The sequence below is a fragment of the Gopherus evgoodei genome, chromosome 10, assembly GCF_007399415.2.
Source record: "Gopherus evgoodei ecotype Sinaloan lineage chromosome 10, rGopEvg1_v1.p, whole genome shotgun sequence".
Taxonomy (NCBI): domain Eukaryota; kingdom Metazoa; phylum Chordata; order Testudines; family Testudinidae; genus Gopherus; species Gopherus evgoodei.
This window is the reverse complement of record NC_044331.1, coordinates 792,157-816,667: the sequence shown is the minus strand read 5'-3', so window position 1 is coordinate 816,667 and position 24,511 is coordinate 792,157. Positions and strand designations below refer to the sequence as shown.

General features: G+C 59.3%; 2 protein-coding genes across 2 annotated transcripts in view; both read right to left on the bottom strand.

Annotated features, from left to right (window-relative positions):
- The window catches only part of LOC115658759 (small EDRK-rich factor 2-like), an 8,367-nt gene extending 4,022 nt beyond the window's left edge, over positions 1–4,345 (bottom strand). The window contains exons 1-3 of the mRNA XM_030578178.1: positions 4,276–4,345; positions 1,231–1,339; positions 330–407 (exon numbers count right to left, since the gene is read on the bottom strand). Coding sequence (XP_030434038.1) covers positions 330–407; positions 1,231–1,339; positions 4,276–4,282 — 194 coding nt within the window. The 5' untranslated portion in view covers positions 4,283–4,345. The remainder of the gene's footprint in view (positions 1–329; positions 408–1,230; positions 1,340–4,275) is intronic.
- Positions 4,346–5,336: 991 nt separating this feature from the next.
- Positions 5,337–24,123, bottom strand: LOC115658423 (peptidyl-prolyl cis-trans isomerase FKBP8-like). The gene is made up of 8 exons (XM_030577309.1): positions 23,489–24,123; positions 13,205–13,374; positions 9,551–9,639; positions 9,050–9,267; positions 8,654–8,826; positions 7,954–8,031; positions 7,344–7,457; positions 5,337–5,636 (listed from the first exon to the last, which is right to left on the bottom strand). The coding sequence occupies exons 1-8, from the start codon at positions 23,964–23,966 to the stop codon at positions 5,550–5,552; spliced, it is 1,407 nt and encodes a 468-aa protein (XP_030433169.1). The 5' UTR covers positions 23,967–24,123; the 3' UTR covers positions 5,337–5,549.
- Positions 24,124–24,511: the final 388 nt, after the last annotated feature.

Here is a 24,511-nt window from a genome sequence, read left to right as displayed (position 1 = left end):
GGGAATGGCACTTTAAGGAGGAGGCTCTGCGGGGCCACGAACACCGACAAATAATTCACAGCCCAGAGGAATCCAAAGCTACTTTAATACATGGAAGTGGGTCCGATGTGAATAAGGGCGAGGGGCTCCTGCAGCTGCTGGCTATGCAGCACCAGGCCACCCCTCTAGGCCAACACTGGCTGCACATTGTAGAGAGTGGGGAGGCGCGACAATCCTGGTGGGCTACACGCTTGCATTCTACCAGCAAGAGGGCCAAAGGTTGTGATGCGCTGGAGAGGAGGCAGGGCAGCACAAGGTGAGGGCAGGGATGCTTCACTTCTGGGCCAGACCAAGGTTCCCCACACTTATTTTGGTTGTCCTTCTTCTCAATGGCCTTTTTCTGCTTCTGCTGCATTATCTCAGAGTCTCTAGTGGGAGAAAGGAGCCTGTTAGCTGGTGGGCCAGGAGAGTGTAGCTGTGTCGTGGGGGCAGGGAAAGCATCTCAGGTGGTCTGGTAGCAAAGCAGTCGGCAGAAGATTTCAGCACGAGGGAACTACTGGCCAGAGCAGGAGTGGCAGATCCAGGGCCCCCAAACTTCAGATTCAGGAGAATTGAATTTGGAAACCTTGGGTGGGTGGATGGAGGGGGCAGGACACAACTAGTTGAGGGGATGGTGGGGATACAACAGGATCTTCTCAAAGCAGTAAGAAGAAACTGGGGCCCACAGGTAGGGGGTACTGCTGCTGGAGGACAGGGAGGAGCAAGTTACTGAGCATGCCTGAGAAATCTGACTGATGAAAGAGACAGCATTCCCCGAGCGCAGGAGGGAGGGGAAACGAGAAGATGGGGAAGCAGGACACTCATATCATTGTTATTTCACAGAAAGCCAAATGGCAGGATGTTCTGCCTGGGGCCCAGCTCTAGACACACTGCAGGTGAGAATGCTGGGCTGTGACCCTGGGTCCCAGCAAAGGGATGTACTTCTACGGCTACACCATCGACTGACACAGCATGCACGGGCCCAGGGCCCTTGAGCATGAACCCCCCTCTTAGAAGAGAGCCAAGACCCGCTTCCTAGGAGCCTCCAGAAGCAGCTCTGGCAGGTGGAGTTGCTGCAGGAAACATGGGGCTGCAGCCCCAGTCAGGAACCTAGGGCCTGGTTCAGTCAGACACTGTGTTCCAGAGTCACAGGCCAGGAGGTGGAGAGAACAAAGCAGCCTCTTGCCTCTTCCTCTCGTGATGGATAGTTACCTCTGCTTGCGGGCAGCAGCCGACAGGCCGTCATCACGCCGCTTTCCCTTGCCCGAGTCAGTCTGCTTCTTCATGTTCTTCTGACGGGCCAGTTCACGCTGGTTACCGCCTGCAACGACACCAGCAGAAGACTGACTCGCTGCACCCTGGACGAGACAAGGCCCCATGACCCAGCCCCATCAGACACCAGCTGCCCTCCTGTCTGAGGTTCTTCTGGAAGCAAGGAGCACACGCCTGGGATGAGACGTTACTGGGAGGTCCCCCGGTGCCAGCGCTCAGGCTGGGTTACTGGCACACCTGTCAGTTCAGAGAATGGTCACTTGACCACCTGTCTTCAAGAACAAACGTGTCAGTATCCAAGGGGCAGCAGCATGGCACTCTAAGCGGGTGGTCCCCATGGAGCCCCAGGGAAGGGCTGTTCAGGGTTAAGGAGCCTGAGTTGGGGGGGAGAGGGCTGGGTGTGCACCCTGAAGAGCCCGGTTCATTCAACAGCCGAGGCAGCAGCCGCAGAGCAGGGGTGCCGAGAACAGTAACTTGTGCCGGTGCACGAAGTGCTCCACCTAGAAGCCCTGCCATGCTCTGGCACTGGCGCTGCCAGCCCGCTAGCAGAGGGAGCTGGCGCTGCTTCCAATGGGCTGGGACGCAAAACCCAGGCTCCTGAAGCAACCTTTCAGCCAGCACTGAGAGACCAACCCCTTGGACCCCCTAGGCCACAGCCTCTGGCTCTCACAAGTGGGGCTGCCTACTCCCACCCCCCCCTGCTCCTCACATAACCCTCTGGGCTCCCCTACTCCTCACAGACAGCCCTGGGCAGCCCAGCCCCACACCCCCCCTGTTCCCTAGAAACCTCCCCCCAAGAGCCCTGGGCAGCCCAGCCCCACACCCCCCTTTCCCACGAAACCTCCTCCCCCAAGAGCCCTGGGCAGCCCAGCCCCCCACCCCCCTGTTCCCCAGAAACCCCCCCCCCCCACAGCCCTGGGCAGCCCAGCCCCACACCCCCCTGTTCCCCAGAACCCCCCCCCACAGCCCTGGGCAGCCCAGCCCCACACCCCCCTGTTCCCTAGAAACCTACCCCCCAAAAGCCCTGGCAGCCCAGCCCCACACCCCCATTCCCACGAAACCCTCCTCCCCCAAGAGCCCTGGGCAGCCCAGCCCCACACCCCCTGTTCCCCAGAAACCTCCCCCCCAAAAGCCCTGGGCAGCCCAGCCCCACACCCCCTGTTCCCCAGAAACCTCCCCCCCACAGCCCTGGGCAGCCCAGCCCCACACCCCCCTGTTCCCTAGAAACCTCCCCCCACAGCCCTGGGCAGCCCAGCCCCACACCCCCCTGTTCCCCAGAAACCCCCCCCCAGCCCTGGGCAGCCCAGCCCCAAACCCCCCTGTTCCCCAGAAACCTCCCCCCCCCCACAGCCCTGGGCTGCCCAGCCCACACCCCCCTGTTCCCTAGAACCCTCCCCCCCCACAGCCCTGGGCAGCCCAGCCCCACACCCCCCTGTTCCCCAGAAACCTCCCCCCCCCCACAGCCCTGGGCAGCCCAGCCCCACACCCCCCTGTTCCCCAGAAACCTCCCCCCCCCACAGCCCTGGGCAGCCCAGCCCCACACCCCCCTGTTCCCCAGAAACCTCCCCCCCCCCAGCCTGGGCAGCCCAGCCCCACACCCCCCTGTTCCCCAGAAACCTCCCCCCCCCACAGCCCTGGGCAGCCCAGCCCCACACCCCCCTGTTCCCCAGAACCCCCCCCCCCCCACAGCCCTGGGCAGCCCAGCCCCACACCCCCCTGTTCCCCAGAAACCTCCCCCCCCCCACAGCCCTGGGCAGCCCAGCCCCGCACCCCCCTGCTCCCCAGAAACCTCCCCCCCACAGCCCTGGGCAGCCCAGCCCCACACCCCCCTGTTCCCCAGAAACCTCCCCCCCCTACAGCCCTGGGCAGCCCAGCCCCACACCCCCCTGCTCCCCAGAAACCTCCCCCCCCACAGCCCTGGGCAGCCCAGCCCCGCACCCCCTGTTCCCCAGAAACCTCCCGCCCCACAGCCCTGGGCAGCCCAGCCCCACACCCCCCTGTTCCCCAGAAACCTCCCCCCCCACAGCCCTGGGCAGCCCAGCCCCACACCCCCCTGTTCCCCAGAAACCTCCCCCCCCACAGCCCTGGGCAGCCCAGCCCCACACCCCCCTGCTCCCCAGAACCTCCCCCCCCACAGCCCTGGGCTGCCCAGCCCCACACCCCCCTGTTCCCAGAAACCTCCCCCCCCACAGCCCTGGCAGCCCAGCCCCACACCCCCACTGTTCCCCAGAAACCTCCCCCCCCACAGCCCTGGGCAGCCCAGCCCCACACCCCCCTGTTCCCCAGAAACCTCCCCCCCCCACAGCCCTGGGCAGCCCAGCCCCACACCCCCCTGTTCCCCAGAAACCTCCCCCCCCACAGCCCTGGGCAGCCCAGCCCCGCACCCCCCCTGTTCCCCAGAAACCTCCCGCCCCACAGCCCTGGGCAGCCCAGCCCCGCACCCCCCTGTTCCCCCAGAAACCTCCCCCCCCACAGCCCTGGGCAGCCCAGCCCCACACCCCCCTGTTCCCCAGAAACCTCCCCCCCCACAGCCCTGGGCAGCCCAGCCCCACACCCCCCTGTTCCCCAGAACCCCCCCCCCACAGCCCTGGGCAGCCCAGCCCCACACCCCCCTGTTCCCCAGAAACCCCCCCCCACAGCCCTGGGCAGCCCAGCCCCACACCCCCCTGTTCCCCAGAAACCTCCCCCCCCACAGCCCTGGGCAGCCCAGCCCCACACCCCCCTGCTCCCCAGAAACCTCCCCCCCCACAGCCCTGGGCAGCCCAGCCCCACACCCCCCCTGCTCCCCAGAAACCTCCCCCCCACAGCCCTGGGCAGCCCAGCCCCACACCCCCCTGCTCCCCAGAAACCTCCCCCCCACAGCCCTGGGCAGCCCAGCCCCACACCCCCCTGTTCCCTAGAAACCTCCCCCCCACGGGCCGAGCCCCGCCCCGCACGAGCCCCGCCCCCCGCGGCAGGGCCAGGCCGGGGCCCCCCGGCACCCACGGGTCATGGCTCCGCTCGGCTGCGTCCGCTCGGCGGCCACGTCCCGGGCTCCACCCAGCGCCGCTCCCCATTGGCCCCGCGGAATGCGTCACCGGGCCGCAAGCTGCCCGACCGCCACTAGACCCGCCCCTGGAGCTTCTCATTGGCTCAAGCTGTGAGGGGCGGGCTTGTGAGTCGGTTTTATGATTGGCTACGGAAAGGGGCGGGGTTGAGGGGCGGGCGCTCGGGGGTGCTGTGTTGGGGGTGGGGGGCGGAGGTCCCGGCACCCCGGGGTGCCATGTTGGAGGGGGGTGGGGAGAGATCCCGGCGCTCTGGGGGTGCTGTGTTGGGGGTCCAGGCGCTCTGGAGATGCTGTGTTGGGGGTGTGGGGGATCCCTGCACTCCGGGGGTGCTGTGTTGGGGGTCCAGGCACTCCAGGGGTGCCGTGTTGGGGGTGGGTGGGCGGGAGGTCCCGGCGCCCCGGGGGTGCCGTGTTGGGGGTGGGAGTGGGGAGATCCCGGCGCTCCGTGGGTGCCGTGTTGGGGTTGGGGGGGAGGAGATTCCGGCGCTCCGGGGGTGCCGTGTTGGGGGTAGGGGGGAGATCCCTGGACTCCGGGGGTGCTGTGTTGGGGGTCCAGGCACTCCAGGGGTGCCGTGTTGGGGGTGGGGGTGGGGAGATCCCCGTGCCCCAGGGGTGCCGTGTTGGGGGTGGGGGGCGGAGGTCCCGGCACCCGGGGTGCCATGTTGGAGGGGGGTGGGGGAGAGATCCCGGCGCTCTGGGGGTGCTGTGTTGGGGATGGGGGGGGGGGGAGATCCCCGCGTTCCGGGGTTGCTGTGTTGGGGGTCCAGGCGCTCTGGAGATGCTCTGTTGGGGGGTGGGGGAGATCCCTGTGCTCCGGGAGTGCTGTGTTGGGGTTGGGGGGAGGTCCAGGCGCTCCAAGGATGCTGTGTTGGGGGTGGGGGGAGGTCCAGGCGCTCTGGGAGCACTGTGTTGGGGGCAGGGATGAGGTCCAGGTGCTCGGGGATGGGGGGGGGTGAGGCCTGGGTCCAGCCCTCTGCATGCCCCAATCCCTGCGCTGAGATCAGGCCTGGCTGCAGGGTGCTGGCTAAACAACAGCCAAGTTTATTTACAAAGACACACAGGTCACTGCTAAAGTCCTGTCAGCTGGTTATCCTGGCTTCACTGGGAACGTGGCCTGTGTCCTGGGCTGGACAACCCAGGGCTCGCACCTGGCCCCCCCTTTGCTGTGGGAGGGGCTGTAACCCCCCTGCATCCCTCGTGTCCTTGGCTAGTCTCAGCTCCGTGTTGTCAGTAAGATGGAGGTCACCGTGTTGCCGAGAGCCACAGCCACAGCACCAAAAAGCAGCTTCCAGGGGATGACCTGGAAAAGACAGGAGGCAACTCAGCTAGTGTCCTTAAACAGCTGTGGGCCACTGGGGTTCATCTGCAAGAGGAGAAGAGAGAGATGGAGAGAATGAGCTTCACAACAGCCACCTGCACAGCAAGATCCCCACAGGCAGCCTGGAGCCATGGGCAGGGGCAGGGCCGGCTTTAGGCCAATTCCCGTGAATCGGGCCCCGTGCTGGCGCCTTTTTAATTTTTACTTATCTGGTGGTGCTGTTGAGGTCTTCGGCAGCATTTTGGCAGCTGGTCCTTCACTCGCTCTGGTCTTTGGCGGTGGGGTCCTTGAGTGCCACCGAAGATCCGGTGTGAGTGAAGGACCCGCTGCCAAAGTGCTGCCCAAGACCCGAGTACCGCTGGGTGAGTACGAATCAGGCCCCACACTTCCTAAAGCCAGCCCTGGGCAGGGGTCACCAAGCTCCTTGTCTTGGGAGGAGAGCGCAGCCCCTGTACCTGAGATGGAGGTTCTCCTTCCATTTCTGACTCCACAGGTCATCTGAGTGGGCCTCGCTACTTGTGATTCAGGGACAGTGATGCTGACCTGTCTCCTAGGGAGAGGGCGTAGCTAAGGTGGTGGTTGTGTGTCAAGAGCTTTGAGATGACAGAGGTGGGCCAAGGAAGGCTCTGATTCATCTCCCTCCCCACAACTCAACCGCCAGCCAGGCTACTTGTTCCTGCCTTAGTTTCTGGGTTTCATTGCTAGGTTAAAATAACGAGGAGTCCTTGTGGCACCTTAGAGACTAATAAATTTATTTGGGCATAAGCTTTCATGGATTAGAGCCCACTTCATTGGATGCATGAAGTGAAAAATACAGGCGCAGGTATTAATACATGAAAGGATCGGGGTCGCTTTACCAAGTGCGAGGTCAGTCTAGCGAGATAAATCAATGAACAGCAGGATACCAAGGGAGGAAAAATAACGTTTGAAGTGGTAAGAGAGTGGCCCATCACAGACAGTTGACAAGAAGGTGTGAGTCTCTGCAGCCTTCCAGCCCATCCCTGCACAATGCCAGATGGGGCTGGGAGTGTCTGCATGGGCCCTAGCTAGGCAGGGACCTTGTGAATGGATGTGATGGGGTGTGCAAGCCCCACACTGATAAGGGCTAAGGACCAGCCCTGGGCCCAGACAGTTCTGCCCAGGTGCCCCTGCTGGACATGCTCTCGGTGGAGGCTGAGCTCAAAGGGGGCAGCTCAGCTCAGTCTGAGGGACAGTTGTGTGTTGCAGGCTCCTGCCGAGAAGCTGCTGGGCTCTGGGTGGCCGGGCCGAGGCCCTGCTGCCAAGCCACCACAGAGGATGGATGGCATCGATGAGCCATGATGGAAAGAGGAAGATCCTCCCGGAGCATCCACCTGCCAGCGTTCTGCTCACATACACCAAACCCAGCAGGCACCCACCGCGTGTAGACCATGGTCTCCTGTTCATGGGCAACGGAGGAGTGTCTCCACCCAAGAAGAGGTGACACAGCCTCTACCTGAGCGTTTCAGCTGGGAATAAATCACTGGTAAAACTTGGGCCCTTGGGCCAGGAGCCGCAGGTTGGGCAGGTCCAGATTAACAAGGTAGGGCCCCTAGGTGATCAGGCTTTGGAGGCAGACGCAGGCATAATTGCGACCAGTGACAGTAATGGGGAGGCAGAGCTCTTGTGCCGGAGCAGCACCAGCATCCTGGTTGGGCCAAACCTACATACCCATGTGCTCTGGTACGCTGCTGGCTGCACCAGGTCGTCCACACCTGTGGGGGCAGGGCGTTCCGGTGGCCCTTTCTGACGCTTCGCTAGCTTTGAGAGCTCAGCGTGGATTGCCTGAAAGAGACCAAGAGAGGACAGCAGGTCGTTAACCCTGGAGGGCTCCACCTGCTTCCTTCTGGAGCATGGAGAGGGGGCTTTTAGTCCAGCAACTGTCATTCCTCCTGCCTCTCAACCCTTTTTTATAATGGGATTTTAAAAAAAGGGTTGTACACTAAGAACCTTTTTCTATGCCAGCAGCTTTACTAGGAATCTCGTTGAGTTCACTCCTGGTTAGTCAGGGCTCCCGGCCTCTATTTCCTGTTCTGCCATTCACCTGTATGACCTTGGGTAGGTCACTGCCCCCTGGGCCTGTGGGGGGGGACAACACTGAGCACCTGGCTAAAGCACTTGGGGATCCCTGCGTGAAATAAGCAGGATCCTGGCTACCCCTGTAAATGTGCTGCTTGGTGGCAGTGCAAGGGGAGACAGCTCCTCGCTGCCCGTCCGCTCCAGGGAGAGTGGATAATTTGGGAATTAGCCCCTGGAGGTGGGCCATTGCTCTGCTCTTTACCTTTGTGGTGGGCTCTAGCTGGAGGGCTCTCTTTAGGATATTCATGGCTGCCTGGTCCTCACCTTGTTCTGACAGCAGCTGTGAGACAGAGGAGACGGTAAAGAAAAGAGGGGAAGCAGCTCAGGCGGCATAGCGCTATGGGGGATGGGACGCAGTGATAAGGGGGAAGGGCTCACATGGAGAGAGCCTCAGATACAGCCAGAGGAAGAACCATTTGGTTACTAACTCCCAGTACTTTTTTTTCTTGGCTCCTCTTCCTTCTCTCCTGCTGCCCGTTCCCCGCACCCCCCTCTCTCTAGCTCTGACAGGCCCTTTGGGGTAAGGCAGGGGCACTCAGACTGGGGTGTGTGACCCCTCAGGTGGTCGTGAGCTGTCAGCCTCCACTGCCAAGGCCGCCTCGCCACCTGCATTTATAAGTGTTAAATAGAAAGAAGTGTTAACGTATGAGGGGGGTGGCACTTGGAGGCTTGCTTTGTGAAAGGGGTCACCAATACAAACGTTTGAGAACCACTGGTGTAAGGGTCTCCAGCCGACTCGGAGCAGTTGGAGAGAGAGGGCCTGACTGACGAGATCTCATCCTGGAACCTGCAGCTCCGATGCTTCTAGTCTCCCTCCCCTCCATCTCCTACCATCCTTTCCCCTCATCACCCAGTCTGTGCCCCAGTCTGCTGGGTTCCCTTGGTGTGGGGCTGGGCTGTACCTTGCCTTTCCTGTAGAGAGCCTTCACGTTGTCGGGGTCGATGTGCAGCACTGCATTGCATGATGCCAGCACCTCCTCAAACAGCTGCAGCTTCAGCTGGGCAGCCGCACAGTTATTAAGACATTTCACTCGATGCTCTTGCAGCTCCTCTTTCTCCTCGGGGCCTGGAGGGACTGGGAATGAGCCCAACAACAATGCAGTCAATGCCAGCTGGGACCAGTATGCTCTGCAGCTCACTCAGCTGCTAGGTAAAGGAGAACATGTAACCCCAGTCCTGTGCCAGCCTCTTATCTCTTGACTCTCTTCCTTGCTAATCCCAGACCCTCTTAGGGGGGAAGCCTCCAGTTTCCCCTCCACTCAACTCGTGCCCCAAGCCCAGGTGGCCTCATATTTTACCTGCACCAGGTGCATCCAGGATGCCCAGGGCCAGCTGGTAGGATCGCATGGCCCGCTGGTACTCCTCCCGTTCAAAGTGGAAGTTCCCTCGCTCCCTCTTCTGCTTGCTGAGGCTGATTCGCGCAGAGGGTGGCAGGAGCCCCAGATCGGGGCTGTCCCGGATCTGCAGCAGGGTCAACTCATACAGTAATGAGGCATCTGATGGGATATCAGGGTCCCTGGAGGGAGGAAGTGAGATTTTTGCCTTTCCCCAGTACTCCCTTCCCTGGGCTCCTGCACTCGGAGTCAGGGTGCAGAGCCCCTTGGCTTCTGGAACCCCAGAATCACAAACAGTGCGGATAGTTGTGATTTTACTAGGGACAGCTGGGCCAGGACAACAGGACCCTCCAGGCAACCAGCACCAGGATTACACTTTGTTCCTTTAGCCAAAGGAACAGTGAGGGGTTGGCAGCACCTTGCTGCTCTAAGCCCAGAGCAGGGAAAGGATCACACACAGCCTACCTGCCTAGGTGACCGTAAGCATACAGGAAGCTGGTGAGCAGGAAGGACACCTCTCCTAGCTGCATGGACTGGACACCGAGCTCCAGAGCCTGTAGAGAGGAGGACAGGGTAGAGTGGTTTATTCCTGCCCCAAGACATGCACCCATTGCACTGCATGCAGGCTCCCCTTGGCCCAGCATGCTGCAGAGAAGTTAGAGCTCTGTTTGTATGTCTGTTCCCTGGCATAGAAGGGAGGTGGCTGGCTCCTGGTGCTGGGCAGTCTTTAGGGAGTGAGACTAGGGTCTCTCTTCCTTTCTGTTGCTGTTGCATGCCAGAGTCAGGGGAGGAATCTGCCCCACAGGGCCCCATTCTTGTGGCATCTGCTGCGGATACATGGGTGGAACAGCAAGGGGGGGTGGTAGAGAAGGGTGGAAGGGTCAGATCGGGTTCTGAATTGCAGCTGAGCTGCTGGGCCTTTGACCAGTAGCAGGGCTTGGGATGGATGTGGGGTTCTTTTCCCCAAGTGGGGACTTGCCTCTGGGCAGACGTGAAACTGGGAGTCTCTCTCCTCTGAGGAACCCTGGGGTCAGGATGGGATGGGAAGTCTTATCTAATTCCCCTGCCCCCACCTTGCCCCAAGGGGTGTAGATTCTAGCCAGACCTAGAGGGGCTTCTTGGCAAGAATCATTTTCTGTAGCTGTCCTCACAGGCTTCGAGGTATTGACTGAGCCACAAGCAGGGTGGGGGGCGGGAGCAGCAATGCTGCAGGATAGGTGTGCGAGCAGGGTGTTAGCCAGAGGTCCCTGGGGGGTGGGGGGTGTTCTGGCAGCAACACTTGTCACTAAACCCCACATGCTTGTCATGTATATCCCCAAAGGTGGCATGTGAGCAATCCGTGGGAAACGAATAACTCACTGCTCATTAATATTCTGTGATGTCTGTTTCGGGGGCGTATGAACTGTTACGTATGTGCTAGACTTGTGTTCTCAGCCATGCACAGGACCAGGCTGCCCTAGATACCACAGTGTATTTGCTTGGCTGACCAGCCTTAGCATCAGGCAGGGAGAATGAAGGTGCATTTATAAACCAAGATCAACAGAGCCATCTGGCTACCAAGGGGAGCAGGTAAGAAGGCAACTATCAGCAGTGGGCAGGGGAGGAACCAGCCTGACATCTTCTGTGACAGTGCACATCAGTGGTTTACGGGACTCTACAGCCAGGGCGTAAGCAGTTGAATCAGCGGATTGTGTACAATATTGTGTTATACATGTGTATCGAATATGAAGGCCGATGACACACTGATGATTACCATCTTTGAAAGGTATCTCTGTTAACACTGTCTGAGGAACTGTGGATGCTCACAGATATTCTGCTTTATAGTCTGTGACCAAACAAAGAGAAAACAGGCTGTCTCCCAACGATGTCAAACAAGGTGTGACCAGAACCAATGGAAGCCCCAGTGATGGCTCAGTGGGATGGGACGTACACAGCAAGGAAGACCAGCCTCGGGTCATCTAAGTCTGGGAGCAAAGCAGTGAGTTTGGGGAGAGAAAAGAAGCCATCTTGGCATCCATCACTGGCCAGACACAAGGGGCTAGCACTCTGCAAGCTGAGAAAGATGGGTCCTTCAGCCAAGGGAGCTGGAGTCTCTAGGAACTGAATATTGGTGAAAAAGCTGCTTAGGCAAGTGTCTTTCATCTAGGAAGCCAAGGGAAACCAGTCCCTTGCATGTCTGTGGAAGGTGACTGAGGGACAGGTGGCCATGGCTGGAAAGAAAAAGATTAGTAAGAAATCTACCTTGAACTAAGGCTATAGCTCGTTGAGTTAAGTCTAGGCCACCAGAAAGTGTATTTTACTTGAAGCTGCTTGTAATCACATTGGCTTTATCCCTTGTACTTGAACTCACATAAGGACCTCATAGAGGGATAGCTCAGTGGTTTGAGCATTGGCCTACTAAACCCAGGGCTGTGAGCCCAATTCTTGAGGGGGCCACTTAGGGATCTGGGACAAAATCAGTACTTGGTCCTGCTAGTGAAGATAGGGGGCTGGACTCGACGACCTTTCAGGGTCCCTTCCAGCTCTAGGAGATAAGTAGATCTCTCACTTTTGTTAATAAATGTGCTTTACTTTTACTCTAAACCAGCCCAGTGCTGGGTTTGAAGTGAAGTGATCGTTAGCAGCTTGTTGCCTTTACTGGAGTTGTGTTTTTGTCTCTTTAAAGGAACAATGGAGCTTATTGCTCCTCTGAATGTTCCCAGAGAGACTGGACGCATCAGGGCAGATGGTTTTGGGGAAACTTGGGACTGGGGTGTGGTGGGGACACTTGGTGAACAGTCACCAAGGCTGGTGGAGACCTGAGCATGCTGGGGTGTAACAAACCAGGTGCTGGAGTCACGGTTGCTGACCCAGGGCTGCTCAAGGCACAGACACCCTGTGTGGGCTTGTCTGCTGGTTGGGAGAGTCCAGACAGGCAGCTACAGCAGCAGTGTTTTAAGGCCCTCAGGGTTACAGGACAAGTGGTGAGAGAACCTTGGACTAGTCTGAATTGCACCCCAAACTGTGACATGGGACCTATGGCATTAACACAGCCTGGTGGGCAGATGAGTCAGCCCTCCCGTCGTCATGGCATGTGTTACACACCAGTAACATGCTTGGCTCTGCAGCAAACACCAAAAGGTAGTCAGTCCCTATGCCTGAGGGGGATTCCCAATCCAGGGGGCCCACAGGGCAGGGGCAGCCTGAGGAGCAGCTGTTGGACTTTTGTCTGTCTCCGCCTCAGCTCTGACTTTGCTTTGTGGCTCTCTCGCATTTACCATGGGGCTGCTGGTAGGAAGCAAGAGCCACCCCAAAGTGCATATCCCCTCTGGGCATTCCAGTACATCTTGCATCTAGGTGGGGCAGGGACTGGCTCCATTTTCATCCCTGCACACAGCTCTTAGCAAGTGATCACAAGAACAGGGCCCCGGTGGGGCCTGCAAGCCACTGTGTGAGGCTGGATCCTGTGCAACCCCACAGCCATCTTGCTCGCTCCTTTCCAGGTTCAGTTACTACTGACTGGGACCCACTGCAGACTGGTGTGTGTGGGGGTGTTTTAATAGGATTCTAGAGCCTGCAGTTGACTGCTACTTCCGTTGACACTTAGGCATGCACCATAAATGCCTCGGTTACATGCCTGTGGGTGCGCTGACTTCAGGGACTGGAAGGGCCCAGGAAGGGTTTTTAGACCCAACAAATCCTGCGCTTGGCAGGGGGTTAGACTGGGTGACTCTTGCAGATGGCCCTTGTTACCCTGTGGATCTGTGATTCTCAGTGGGTGGACTGGCCCCCTGGGCAGCTTTCCAGTTAGTCAGCCCTTCCCAAGGGCTGAACCCAGGAGCTGGGAATAACTACCAGGAGTTTATTTGCCTCCCTGTTTATGCCCCAGCTCTGCAAGGGGCCAGAACAGCCAGGAAGAGGTTTTGTGACTGCCTTGCACAGCCAGCAGGGGGAGCACAAGTGTGTTGTGTAGGTTTTACAGTCTGTTTGCAATAGCAAGATGGAATCAGAAGAACATGGTTACTGATGCCTATGGCTGGAGTCAGGCATTTCAAAACTGGCAAATGCCAACCTCCCGGGGCACCAAACCATCCAGCCTCGATGGTGACTCTGTCCTTTGAGTGCAGGAGGAGACCAGACCTGTATGACGTCCCCCTGCTCCAGGATGAAAGTCAGCTTTGGGTCCTTCTCCACCAGGCTGCCATCCTCCAAGACTCCCAGCAGCTTCACAGTCACCTCCTGGCCTGGCTGGGGTCCGCTGGCCTCTCCTTGGCCTTCTCTCACCAGCAACTTCCTCAGGAATCTGTCCTCTTGGGGAAGCAAACAGGGAGAGGGGAATCAGCCCAGGGGAACAGGAGCCCCTGCCGCAGGACTTGTGGGACTCCACTGGGCAGAGAGGGACCCGTTCTTCCCACTCCAGCCAGGGGCACGCCTCACTCTCACTCCCCATCCCCTCATATTAGACCCCTTGTTTTAGTGCTTCTGCCTTGGCTCTGCAGCATTGGTCAGCGAGGGGGGACCTCAAGGAGGTGACTGCACTTCCCTAAGGGCCGCTGTGCTTTATTATGCATATTATGGTAGCATCCAGATCGGTGTCCCGCAGGGCAGGGCGCTGCATAGGCACCAGGAGAGATGGGCCGTGCCCCAGAGTCCACAGTCTATTTACACCAGGCAGAGCCAGACTGTGAGGAGAGACACGCCAGGAGAGGGGAAGCAATTTGCCCAAGGTCACCCAGTGGCTCAGCCAGAATTAGAATCCAATTCTCCTGAGGCCCAGCCCCATGCCCTGCCCCGTTTTATACGCATGTTTCTCTCAGCAGCAATTTTGTGGCCTGGAAACCTGCCCATTGCCACTGAAGCTCAGCTGCTGGAGTTCAGGGCCACACCCCCTCTGCCCAGCATGCTACTCAGCAGCTCTGAAGGGGCCGAAAATGCCCCATGCGCAACACTTGGTGTCTGTGCATCCAGCAGGAGGCTCATTCAAGCCATGCTGCCCCAGACTGGCTAGCCGAATGGCAGTGTGCCAGGCACAGCTGGCTGGCCAGAGACCCATCATCCAGCAGTGCTGTGTCCCCATGTTGCACTGCAATCCAGTGCCAGCCGGGAGGCAGCCAAGTAAGTGCGGTAGACAATGCCAGTGTGGGTTCTCCAGGAGCCCGTTAGCTCTCTGCCAGGGCCGGTGCAACCATTTAGGCGAACTAGGCGGTTGCCTAGGGTGCTGAGATTTGGGGGCGCCAAAAAGCGCCCCCCAATTTTTTTTTAAATGGTTGACCGGCCGCTGCTGCTCGGACAGAGAGGATGTGGTGGAGTAGGGGCTGTCTGTGTGGGGAATGGGAGAGCAGGGGAGGACTTTAGGGGATGGACGATGCCAGGGCCTGTAACCTGAGCTAGGTAAGGGAGGGGAAAGGTCAACACCTTTGCCCGGGAAGGGGACAAAGGAAGGGAGCGGCAGGAGGGAAGCAGTTGGAGTTTGGGCTTGGGGCTGTGTGGGCGGAATTCAGGGGATCCTAGCTAGGATCCAAGCACCCTGAAAGCCCAGAAGGACTCGGTGGAGGGGTCCTGACTGTGCCTGCAAGCTCTGCTGTAACCTGTGTCCCTGTTGTCCAATAAACCTTCTGTTTTACTGGCTGGCTGAGAGTCACTGTGGGTCCCAGGAAGAGGGGTGCAGGGCTGGACTCCCCCACACTCCGTGACAGCTGGTGGCAGCGGCGGGACATACTGCACCCCGTGGACGGCGCTTCCTGCAGTAAGTGACTGGGGAGCAGTAAAACGAAGGGGTGGTTAACCCCTGGGAGTGTGTGCCCAGCGAGAAGGACTTTGCAGTAACAGGGTCCCCCGGGGGATTGCAGCGAGCGGTCCCAGGGGCGGAGGAGTCTACAGCTCGACCCTGGCAGAGAGGTGGTGACCTGAAGAAGGGCTGGTGCACTAGGGGTCCCCCTGGAAACCGTGGGGAGCGGCGAGCACCCCGGCCTGTGAGTAGCCAGCAGGAAGATGTATGCCAAGCGGCGCAAGTGCGACCTGCTGGAGCTGTGCAAGCAGAGAGGGCTGCACCTGGGGAGACTCACCAAGGACCAGCTGATTGCCCAGCTGGGGCAGGGAGCCCGCATGAATGAACGGAGCCCTGTCTCTGAGGGAAGCAGCTGGGCAGATGCAGCGCAGGCACCAGTGTCTGTCCCCGCTGGGATTGGTCAGCCGGTGGACGAGGGCTTCCCGAGACCCCCCCTTCCTAGGCCTAGGGGAAGGGCGAGGAGGAGCCCAGTGAATACCGAGGGCACCGTGACCCCCTCGGCCAGCAGGGGATCCTCCCGGCGACGCTCGGCATCCGTGGAGCGGATGCGGCTGGAATATGAAAGGGAGCTGAAACGGGAGGAGCTCAAGTTAAAGAGGCAAGAGCTGGAGGAGAAGGTGAAACAGCGTAAACATGAGCTGGCTCTCCTCCCTTCGAGACTGAACTGAGCAGGGTCACTCTGCCCAGTGACCTGGGGAAGTTCAGGGCCCTCTCTCCGGGACAACGCGTCCGCTGTCAGGTTGGCACTTCCCTTCACATGGACCACGTCCATGTCATAGCCCTGCAGGAGCAGGCTCCACCTCAGGAGCTTGGCGTTGGCTCCTTTCATCTGGTGCAGCCAGGTCAGGGGAGAGTGGTCGGTGTACACGGTGAAGTGTCGCCCAAAGAGATATGGCTCTAGCTTCTTAAGGGCCCACACCATGGCCAGACATTCCTTCTCGATGGCTGCATAGCTTTGTTCCCGGGGTAGCAGCTTCTTACTCAGGTACACGATGGGGTGTCTCTCCCCCTTTTCATCCTCCTGCATTAACACCGCTCCCAGTCCCGTGTCTGAGGCATCGGTGAACACCATAAAGGGTTTGTCAAAATCTGGGTTTGCCAGAACTGGGCCACTAACCAGAGCCTCCTTCAGTGCCCGGAAAGCCTCCTGGCACTGCTCAGTCCAGATCACCTTGTCTGGCTTCCCCTTTTTGCACAGTTCAGTGATGGGGCCAGCTATGGCACTAAAGTGGGGCACGAACCTTCGATAGTACCCCGCCATCCCAATAAAGGCCTGGACCTGCTTTTTGGTTTGGGGAGCAGGCCAGTCTCTGATCACCTCCACCTTGGCTGGTTCCGGCTTCAGGCAGCCGCTCCCCACCCGATGGCCCAGGTAAGATACTTCAGCCATGCCACCTTGCACTTCTCAGCCTTTACTGTTAACCCAGCCTTTCGGAATCGGTCCAGGACTTGTTTAACCTGGGACATGTGGTCCTCCCAGGTCTGGCTGAAGACGCAGATGTCGTCAATATACGCCACGGCAAAACTCTCCATCCCCCTCAGTAGCTGATCCACCAGGCGCTGGAAGGTGGCTGGCGCTCCCTTGAGGCCGAAGGGCAGGGTCAGAAACTCACAGAGCCCCAGAGGGGTGATAAAGGCCGATATCAGCCTGGCATCTGCGTCCAGCGGCACTTGCCAGTAGCCTTTGGTAAGATCCATAGTTGTGAGGTACCGAGCACCTCCCAGCTTGTCTAGGAGCTCGTCAGGCCTTGGCATAGGGTAGGCATCAGATACGGTGATGGCATTGAGCTTTCGATAGTCCACACAGAACCGGATTGACCCATCCTTCTTGGGGACCAGCACCACTGGCGAGGCCCAAGGGCTGGAAGACGGCTGGATCACCCCCAAAGCCAGCATGTCCCTGACCTCTCTTTCAAGATCCTGGGCAGTTTTACCAGTGACCCGAAAAGGGGAGCATCTTATAGGGGGATGTGACCCGGTCTCCACCTGGTGGACAGTCAAATTAGTGCGTCCAGGCTGGTTGGAAAACAGCTGTCGGTACAGATGCAGCACCCCCCTGATCTCAGCGTGCTGGCCCGGGGTCAGCTGATCAGAGAGGGGAATCGCCTCCAGGGGGGAACCAGCTTTTGTCCCAGGGAATAGATCCACTAAGGGGTCATCTCCCTGCCCCTCCCAATGTCCACACACGGCCAACACCACATTCCCCCTGTCACAGTATGGTTTCATCATGTTCACATGGTACACCCGATGGTGATGTGCCCGGTTTGACAGCTCCACCACATAGTTTACCTCATTCAGTTGCTTGATAACCTTGAAGGGCCCTTCCCAGGCGGCCTGGAGTTTGTTTCTCCTCACGGGGATGAGAACCATCACCTGATCCCTGGTGGCGAAGGCACGGGCCCGTGCCCTGCGGTCATACCAGACCTTCTGCCTCCTCTGGGCTCGGGCCAGATTCTCCCTGGCCATGCCCATGAGCTCGGCCTGTCTTTCCCAGAAGGTCAGGGCATACTCCACCACTGACTCTCCCTCGGGAGCGGCCTTCCCCTCCCATTCGTCCCTCATCAGGTCTAGGGGCCCCCTTACCCGCCTTCCATACAACAGTTCGAAAGATGAAAACCCGGTAGATTCCTGGGGTACCTCCCTGTACGCGAACAGCAGGTGAGGTAAGTACTTGTCCCAATCCTGCGGGTGCTGGTTCATAAATGTTTTTAGCATCATCTTCAGCATCCCGTTGAACCTTTCCACCAGCCCGTTGGACTGGGGGTGATACGCTGAGGCCCAGTTGTGCTGGACCCCACATTTCTGCCATAAGGACCAGAGCAGGGCTGACATGAAGTTGGACCCCTGATCCGTTAAGACCTCCTTGGGGAACCCCACCCGGCTGAAAATTATCAGCAGTGCATCTGCCACTGTGTCTGCTTCGATAGAGGACAAGGCCACCGCCTCGGGGTAGCGAGTGGCAAAATCCACCACCACCAGGATGTATTTCTTCCCTGACCGGGTTGTCTTGCTGAGGGGTCCCACTATGTCCATGGCCACCTTCTGGAAAGGTTCTTCTATGATGGGTAAAGGCCTCAAAGCCGCTTTCCCCGTGTCCCGGGCCTTCCCCACCCTCTGGCAGGGGTCACAGGATTGGCAGTACTGTTGGACCTGGGTAAAGACCCCAGGCCAGTAAAAGTTCTGTAGCAGCCTCTGCCTGGTGCGCCGGATTCCCTGGTGCCCTGCGAGAGGGATGTCATGGGTCAGGTACAGCAGCTTGTGACGGAACTTCTGGGGGACCACCAGCTGCCTCCTGATCCCCCATGACTCTACTTCCCCTGGGGGAGCCCATTCTCGGTACAGGAACCCCTTCTCCCACAGGAACCTCTCCTTGCAACCTCTCCTCATGGTCTGTACCGCACTAAGGTCAGCCCGGTCCCTGGGCTTCCGCAAGGAGGGATCTTTCTGCAACTCGGCCTGGAACTCAGCAGCTGGGACAGGGATGGGGGACCGGCTCTCTCTTGCTGGCTGGGTCTGAGGCCGCAGCCTCTCTGCTCCATGCCCCTGGGCGTTCCCCGCCCCCTGGGTTAGGGTCCTGCACCTCAGGTCGAGTACCTTCCCCGTTGTTGGGGTGCAGTGCCCTTTGCCGACTCTGACTACGAGTCACGACCAGGGCACTCTGGGTGTTACTAGGCCAGTCCTCGAGGTCCCCTCCCATTAACACGTCCGTGGGCAAATATCGGAGTACCCCCACATCCTTGGGGCCCTCCTTGGCCCCCCATTTCAGGTGTACCCTTGCCACGGGCACCTTGAATGAGGTCCCGCCCACACCCATCAGGGTCAGGTAGGTGTTGGGCACCATCCGATCTGAGGCCACCACCTTGGGCCGGGCCAGCGTCACCTCTGTGCCCGTGTCCCAGTACCCAGTGACCTTCCTCCCATCTACCTCCAGGGAAACAATGCACTCTTTCCGGAGGGGCAGCCCCGCGCCCACCCGGTAAACCAAAAACCTGGAGCCTGGAGCATCCACAGGTGGTATGTTGCCAACCCCCCTTTTCTGGGAATGTAGCCCCTCCTCCGATTGGGTTTTTACCCAGTCCACCCTCTGCGGGTTGGGTCTGCTTGGTCTGTCCCTGAGCTTGGGGCACTGGGCCCGTATGTGGCCTCGTTGGCCACAGCGATAGCAGCCCATGTCTCGTGGGTCCCCTTGAGTGGGTCGGAGGGACCTGACGCTGGATGTTTCCCTTTTGGGGGGGTTCTCCATAGGCCCCCTTTGGGAGGTCCCATGATGACTCTCTCTGCGTTGAGGCAGGCCTGCTCCTTGGAGACTCCTCCCTGCCATCCCCTGCATGACTGTCCACAAATTGGTCGGCCAGCTGGTCTGCGTGCTGTGGGTTCTCCGGCTTCTGGTCCATCAACCACAGCCTCAAGTCAGACGGGCACTGCTCGTACAGGTGCTCCAGTATGAATAGATCAAGCAGGTCCTCTTTAGTTTGGGCCCCAGCTGTCCACTTGCGGGCATACCCCTGCGCCCGGTTGACCAGTTGTAGGTATGTGACCTCACGGGTTTTACGCTGGCTCCGGAACTTTTTCCGGTACATCTCAGGAGTCAGCCCAAACTCACGGAGCAGGGCCTGTTTGAACAGTTCGTAGTCCCCTGCCTCCGCCCCTTTCAGTCGGCTGTACACCTCCACGGCTGTGGAGTCCAGTAAGGGGGTGAGAACTGTGATCCTGTCTGCAGGGTCAACCCTGTGCAGCTCGCAGGCATTCTCAAAGGCCGTCAGGAAGGTATCTATGTCCTCCCCCTCCTTACGCCGGGGCAGCAAGTGCTTATCAAAGCTCTTTGTAGGCTTGGGTCCCCCCTCACTCACTGCAGCCGGGGCCTCACTTCTCCTCAGCTGGGCCAGGTCCTGCTCATGTTTACGCTGTTTCTCCTTCTCCTCCCGCTCACGCTGGCGCTGGCTCTCCTCATGTTTACGCTGGTTCCCCTCCTCCTCCCACTCACGCTGGCGCTGGTTCTCCTCATGTTTACGCTGGTTCTCCTCATGTTCACGCTGTTTCGCCTTCTTCTCCAGCTCTCGCCTCTTTAACTCGAGCTCTTCCCGTCTCAGCTCCCTTTCATATTCCAGCCGCATCCGCTCCACGGATGCCGAGCGTCGCCGGGAGGATCCCCTGCTGGGGGGTGAGCTTCGCGGGGAGGATCCCCTGCTGGCTGAGGGGGTCACGGTGCCCTCGGTATTCACTGGGCTCCTCCCCGCCCTTCCCCTAGGCCTAGGAAGGGGGGGGTCTCGGGAAGCCCTCGTCCGCCGGCTGACCACTCCCAGCGGGGACAGACACTGGTGCCTGCGCTGCATCTGCCCGGCTGCTTCCCTCAGAGACAGGGCTCCGTTCATTCATGCGGGCTCCCTGCCCCAGCTGGGCAATCAGCTGGTCCTTGGTGAGTCTCCCCAGGTGCAGCCCCCTCTGCTTGCACAGCTCCAGCAGGTCGCACTTGCGCCGCTTGGCATACATCTTCCTGCTGGGCACTCACAGGCCGGGGTGCTCGCCGCTCCCCATGGTTTCCAGGGGGACCCCTAGTGCACCAGCCCTTCTTCAGGTCACCACCTCTCTGCCAGGGTCGAGCTGTAGACTCCTCTGCCCCTGGGACCGCTCGCTGCAATCCCCCGGGGGACCCTGTTACTGCAAAGTCCTTCCTACTGGGCACACACTCCCAGGGGTTAACCACCCCTTCGTTTTACTACACCCCAGTCACTTACTACAGGAAGCGTCATCCACGGGGTGCAGTATATCCCACCGCTGCCACCAGTTGTCACGGAGTGTGGGGGAGTCCAGCCCTGCACCCCTCTTCCTGGGACCCACAGTGACTCTTAGCCAGCCAGTAAAACAGAAGGTTTATTGGACAACAGGAACACAGGTTACAGCAGGGCTTGCAGGCACAGTCAGGACCCCTCCATCGAGTCCTTGTGGGCTTTCAGGGTGCTTGGATCCTAGCTAGGATACCCTGAATTCCGCCCACACAGCCCAAAGCCCAAACTCAAACTGCTTCCCTCCTGCCGCTCCCTTCCTTTGTCCCCCTTCCCAGGCAAAGGTGTTGACCTTTCCCCTCCCTTACCTAGCTCAGGTTATAGGCTCTGGTATCATCCATCCCCTAAAGTCCTCCCCTGCTCTCCCATTCCCCACACAGACAGCCCCTACTCCATCACAGAGGGAGTCTGAGCTGCCGGCAGCAGCCGGCAGCCCATGGTTTCCCCCGGGTCAGGGCGCCGCTGCGGCAGCCGGCAGCCTAGGGAGTCCCCTGGCCCAGGGAAACCCCGGGCTGCTGGCTGCCGCGGAGGTGCACTGACCCTGGGTCAGCACACACCGCCGCGGCAGCTGGCAGGCCAGGGACCCCCTGGGTCAGGGCGCCGCCACGGCAGCTGGCAGCCCAGGGAGTCCCGCTGCGACTGCCCAGAGGTTCAGGCCGCCAGTGGCGCGCTGACCCAGGGGAATCCCTGGGCTGCTAGCAGAGGCTCAGAAATCAGAATCCCTCTCCCTCCCAGAGCAGGGGCTCCAGCCTATGCAATTTTTCTCACTGGGGGGGGCGGCGGCGGCTGGGCAGAGCTGCGCAGCTCTGCTTAGCGCACGTGGTAGGAGCCCTGCGACGGCGCGACACAAGGGCTTCTGGAGGAAAGTGGGGGCTGCACCCTGGCTCAGCCTCCACATCAGCCCCAGCGAGGGGCAGGAGAAGAAAAGAGCCTCCGTGGTGGTCTGGTGGAGTGGAGGAAGAAAGAAGACCCTGACTGTCATGTGCTGGGCAAGGTCAGCAAGTGCTTCCCCACAGCTTGGCCTCAGGCACCTGTGCTCCTGCCCCCTTGGTCCTTGGCTGGTTCCTGCTCCTGCTCCCCTGGTATGTGGGCGGCTCGAGGGAATAGTAGCCTGCAGAGCTGAGCTGCCTCAGTGCCCCCAGGCACCCCCCTTGACCCCATCCCCCCCATAGCCCTGACCCCCAGCTTTGAGCCCAGCCCCTCTGAGCTGGACACCACCCTGACCCCATCTCCCCACATCCCTGAGCCCAGCCCCTGTGAGCTGGGCACCCCTGAACCCAGTGCCCTGCTCCCCACCCAGCCCTGGACAACAACAGCACCACCCCCAGGCAGCGACAGCCCATTGGTACCGACCATCACAATCACCCATCATCTGCCCATTATGTAATTGCAAATGTATACAGACCATTACAGCTTTTAATGTTTTTAAATAATGTATTTAGTGTATTTTCAAATTATCACAAGTTAATTTTTTAATGTATTTCACTAGTTATTTTTTACATTTCCTAATACATGTTACTATAGTATTGCAAATGTTTTATGGAAGGGGCTCCCAATTTTGCTTTGCCCAAGGCCCCCTGAATCCTCTGGGCAGCCCTGTCTGAGTTTTAAGCCCTGCTGCTGTGTTTTGCCTGCAACAGGCAGGCCTAAGCCTGTGAGTGACCCCCATAGCAGCTGCCCGAAGAAGTGCTTGGGGGAATCATGCAGAAGGAGCGTGATATTTATTTGAGTTATCTCCTCATGGAGGCTGTGCTCCACTTGGTGCAGGACAGCAGTCTCAGCAGGACTCTAGGCCCGGCACCTTGCCTCAGTTTGTGGACTTCTACCGCACCCATCACCAGGCTCAGTCTGGCACCGTTACCCCTCACCAGTGCCCAAGAAGCAGTCAAAAAAGTTGGATGGACTGGTTAGATTAGTTGTGCTGTTGCTTGGCCAGCGTAGAGACCACTGAATGCATAGTATTCCTCTGTGATGTTCTGTCCTGAGCACAACTAGCATGTTATGAGGTAGTACCTGTGAGGGACAGGTGTCTGTTTATGTCATCCAGCCCTCATGTCTTAGGTCTTCTGGGGGGGAGCTTTTCCATCCTGCTTTCATTGGATCAAAGTCAAAGATTATTGTCACAGGGAAGTTAGTAGGCATTTAGAGCAGATGAACATACCACCACAGAGAGCACTTGGCAACCATTTGAGTGTGTGTGACCTATTTAGTTAGAAAGTGGAATTTTTCATTCAAATTGAGTTTGTACCATTTGATGTTTTTAATCATTTGGAGGTGCATGGCTAGTTAGGCAGAATGGGTTCCGCAGCACTCCCAGTCAGATTTTGATATGAAGGAAGGACGTATACGTGACTAAAAAAGGTGTATTTCTGATTACAATCAACATTGCTTAATTTTAAGGGAAAGTCATCTTGATCTCTTAATCAATATTTACGTCAAACAGTTGATGAAATTCAAATAGTTAATTATAGTAAGTGACATGCATTCTCTGTCCTTTACTTTTAATAGTGAACAAGAAAAAGGACTGATAGGAATAAAATTTCATTTTTTTCATTTACAGTTGATGCAGCCTCATGGCAGATTAAAAAAAAAGGTCTGGGGCACAATTTCGTGACCGTGTATTGTGTATAATGTATGTGATTTTTTTTTGGGGGGGCCGCAAGATGGAGGTTTCGCCTAGGACGCAAAATAGCCTTGCACCGGCCCTGCTCTCTGCCTTGCTCTCAAGAGTAACTCGGAGTTGTGCAGTGGAGAGGATGGGGGGGCAGATGGGAGCTTTCCCAAAAGTGGCTCTGGGGTTTGTTTTCCAGTCACCCCTTCCTACCTTCCCTCTCCCTAGTCCTGCTGACTCACCTGTGATATCTGCCCAGTCAGCGTCAGTAAACAGCTCCCCGAAGCGGCCTTGCTTTGGCCCCAGAACACGGTCCAGACCCTGGTAGAATGGCTGCTCCTCCTCCTGGGGCAGGGGGGCCTCGACTGTAGTATGGGGCAAGAGGAACTTGACCACCCGTCCCAGACAAGGGCTCCCCTCCAGCTCCTGGGCTGCTTGGCTCGCGGCTGGTTCAGCTGATGCTGGCTGGCTGGCACACTGGCTCTCTGTGTCCTCCTTCCCCACCTGCGACATCTCGGCAGGCGCCTCGGCTTTGGCCCTGGGAGAGGAGTCGTCTGGCCGCGGGCCAATCATTCCCACGGGCACCCTCTGGCCAGCCCCCCGCAGACTCAAAGCCGCTCGCACAGGGGCTCTTCCGAGCCAGCGACCCTGGGGTGCCCGGGCAGCGATTGCCCTGCCCAGCTCTAATTGCATTACTGCATTTGCCAGGCTGATTAGCATAAGCCCCCTGCAGCCTGCGCTAAGCCCTAAACTGCCCGGCCACGGCTCCCGGGAGCTGCCCCTGGGCACGGGGTGAGCCGGGCTCGGCCGCAGGGTGCCCAGGAGCAGGGCCCGGGCACGGGAGGGCTTGAGTGGCTCCTGCTGTGTCCGGGCCCGATCCTGGCCCCGGCCCCGGCCCCTCTGCGCCTTCAACGAACAGGGGCGGGGGGGGGGGGGGCAAAGGGCTGCGGGCCCGGATCGCAGAGCGCGCGGGGGCTGCTAATGCGATTAGCGGATTGGTTCGGGCTGCCCCGAAAATAGCCCCGGCGGGCGACCGCCCCGCCCATAGCCCCGCCCCCGGCCCCGCCCCGCCATGGCCCTGCCCCCAGAAATGCCCCGCCCCGCCCATGGCCCCGCCCATAACGACCCCGCCCCCGGCCATGCGCCGCCCCGCCATGGCCCTGCCCCCAGAAATGCCCCGCCCCGTCCATGGCCCCGCCCATAACGATCCCGCCCCCGGCCATGCCGCGCCCCGCCCCGCCCCGCCTGCCGAGCGCCGGGGGCTC

Coding starts and splice junctions, on each gene's coding strand:
- LOC115658423 (XM_030577309.1), bottom strand. CDS start 23,966: ATGCTAATCAGCCTGGCAAATGCAGTAATGCAATTAGAGCTGGGCAGG. Junction 9,268..9,550: donor GCTTACGGTCACCTAGGCAG/GTAGGCTGTGTG, acceptor TCCTCCCTCCAG/GGACCCTGATATCCCATCAG. Junction 5,637..7,343: donor CAGCGTACCAGAGCACATGG/GTATGTAGGTTT, acceptor TGTCTTTTCCAG/GTCATCCCCTGGAAGCTGCT.